The sequence below is a fragment of the Terrapene carolina genome, unplaced genomic scaffold (genome assembly GCF_002925995.2).
Source record: "Terrapene carolina triunguis isolate 2854851 unplaced genomic scaffold, T_m_triunguis-2.0 Scaffold833, whole genome shotgun sequence".
NCBI lineage: Eukaryota > Metazoa > Chordata > Testudines > Emydidae > Terrapene > Terrapene triunguis.
In genome coordinates, this window is record NW_020665184.1 from 2,343,970 (window position 1) to 2,345,655 (window position 1,686).

The 1,686-nt window shown below is 65.4% G+C and overlaps 1 protein-coding gene across 1 annotated transcript in view; it reads left to right on the forward strand.

Moving 5' to 3' along the window:
- The first annotated feature begins 991 nt into the window (after positions 1-991).
- Positions 992-1,686, forward strand: part of LOC112120311 (serine/threonine-protein phosphatase PP1-alpha catalytic subunit-like) — a 4,321-nt gene continuing 3,626 nt past the window's right edge. The window contains exons 1-2 of the mRNA XM_026660595.2: positions 992-1,147; positions 1,319-1,577. Of these exons, the coding sequence (XP_026516380.1) occupies positions 992-1,147; positions 1,319-1,577 (415 nt within the window). The remainder of the gene's footprint in view (positions 1,148-1,318; positions 1,578-1,686) is intronic.

Consider the following 1,686-nt stretch of genomic DNA (forward strand, 5'->3'; position numbering starts at 1 on the left):
CTTGCTGCCTCCCCCATGGCTTGTACAGCTCACGGCAGTCCCGGGTGGGCCACGCTGTTCCTCGGCCCCCAAGGAGCTAGGGACTCTTCCGTTCCCGGGGCCGGGGTGGGGACTTGATCTCAGCTGGAGGGGGAGTTTGTGGAGGGAGGGGAGACCTGGGGGGGTGGTCGTCCCAGTGCAAACTCTGCTCTCCCAGTGCTGTGGAGGGAGGGGGAGATTAGCTGTTACTTCCCTGCACACTTATAATACTAGGGGTGTTGGGGGGTGACCCTAGATATGTTTTCTGGGTGGCTCCTGACCCCTGGGGCTGGACCCTGGACCGGAGCAGTTGCTGAGCGGCAGATTATCTGAGCTCACATCCCCATGCGTCACACAGGCAAAGCAGAAGCATCAGTCCTGTGTGTCGTGTGGGGAAACTGAGGCACAGAGGAAGGGAGTAGCCCAAGATTACAGGACGGTTCAGAGCTGGGGAAAGAACCCAGGTGCCCGGCCTCACGGGCCAGTATCAGCTGCTAGGCCACCCCTGCTTCTTTAAGCACTGCAGCCTGCAACGCCGAAAACAACTCGCGTCTGACCAGGAGCCGGGGGGTGGGCACCAGCTCTGATCCTGCCCCAGGGTGGGGGACTGGCTGGCTCAGAGGGGCCAGGGAATGGGGCGCGGGGCCTTTCCGCTGTAGGGGGGGCGGCTCTCCGCTGCCTGGCTGAGTGTCTGACGATCCCATCTGGGCTCTGGCCGACGGGCCCGTGGTGGGTCTGGGTCCAGCCTCACTGCGCCTCTGGAGCCGGCCGCACAGAGCGGGTGAGGCCCTAGGCTGGGCCAGGGCTGCTTGGCGCCTCCTCCCCCTCTGCTGGTCTCGAGTCACCTGTTAACCTGCCCAGGGGGGTGGGGGGGTCCACAGGCCTGCCCAGCAGAGCCTCAGGCCCCTGGGACCATCGCAGCTGGAGTGGGCCTTGCCCTGAGCTGCGGGGGTCTGTGAGCAGTACGGGGGCTATGACCGCAGCCCGGCAGAGACGCCCGCTGTGCTGTGTTGCAGTGCATGGCTCCCGGCCCGGCAAGAACGTGCAGATGACGGAGCGTGAGATCCGGGACCTCTGCCACATGGCGCGGGAAATCTTCCTGAGCCAGCCCATCCTGCTGGAGCTGGAGGCACCGCTGAAGATCTGCGGTGAGTGAGCGAGGTCGGGGAGTGGGAACCGTCCTCCCAGCGGCTATGGGGGGATTCCCTGCACCCCTTGTTCACTCTGAGGGGGTCGCTGGTTGGGGCTGGGCTGGGTGGGGAGGCCTGTGGGGACGGCGGGTTAGGCCTGGCTGTGGTAGCTGCTCCCTCATCTCCCGCCCGCCCCAGGTGACATCCATGGGCAGTACTGCGACCTGCTGCGGCTCTTCGAGTCCGGGGGCTTCCCGCCTGAGAGCAACTACCTCTTCCTGGGCGACTACGTGGACCGGGGCAAGCAGTCGCTGGAGACCATCTGCCTCCTGCTGGCCTACAAGCTCAAATACCCCGAGAACTTCTTCCTGCTGCGCGGCAACCACGAATGCCCCAGCATCAACCGCCTCTACGGCTTCTACGACGAGTGTGAGAGTGCCCCCCCCACCACCCGGCCCCCCGAGCCCTCCCACCCTGCTCCCCTCACCCCACTCCCCTCACCCTTACCATGAGTGCGCCAGCATCAACCGCCTCTATG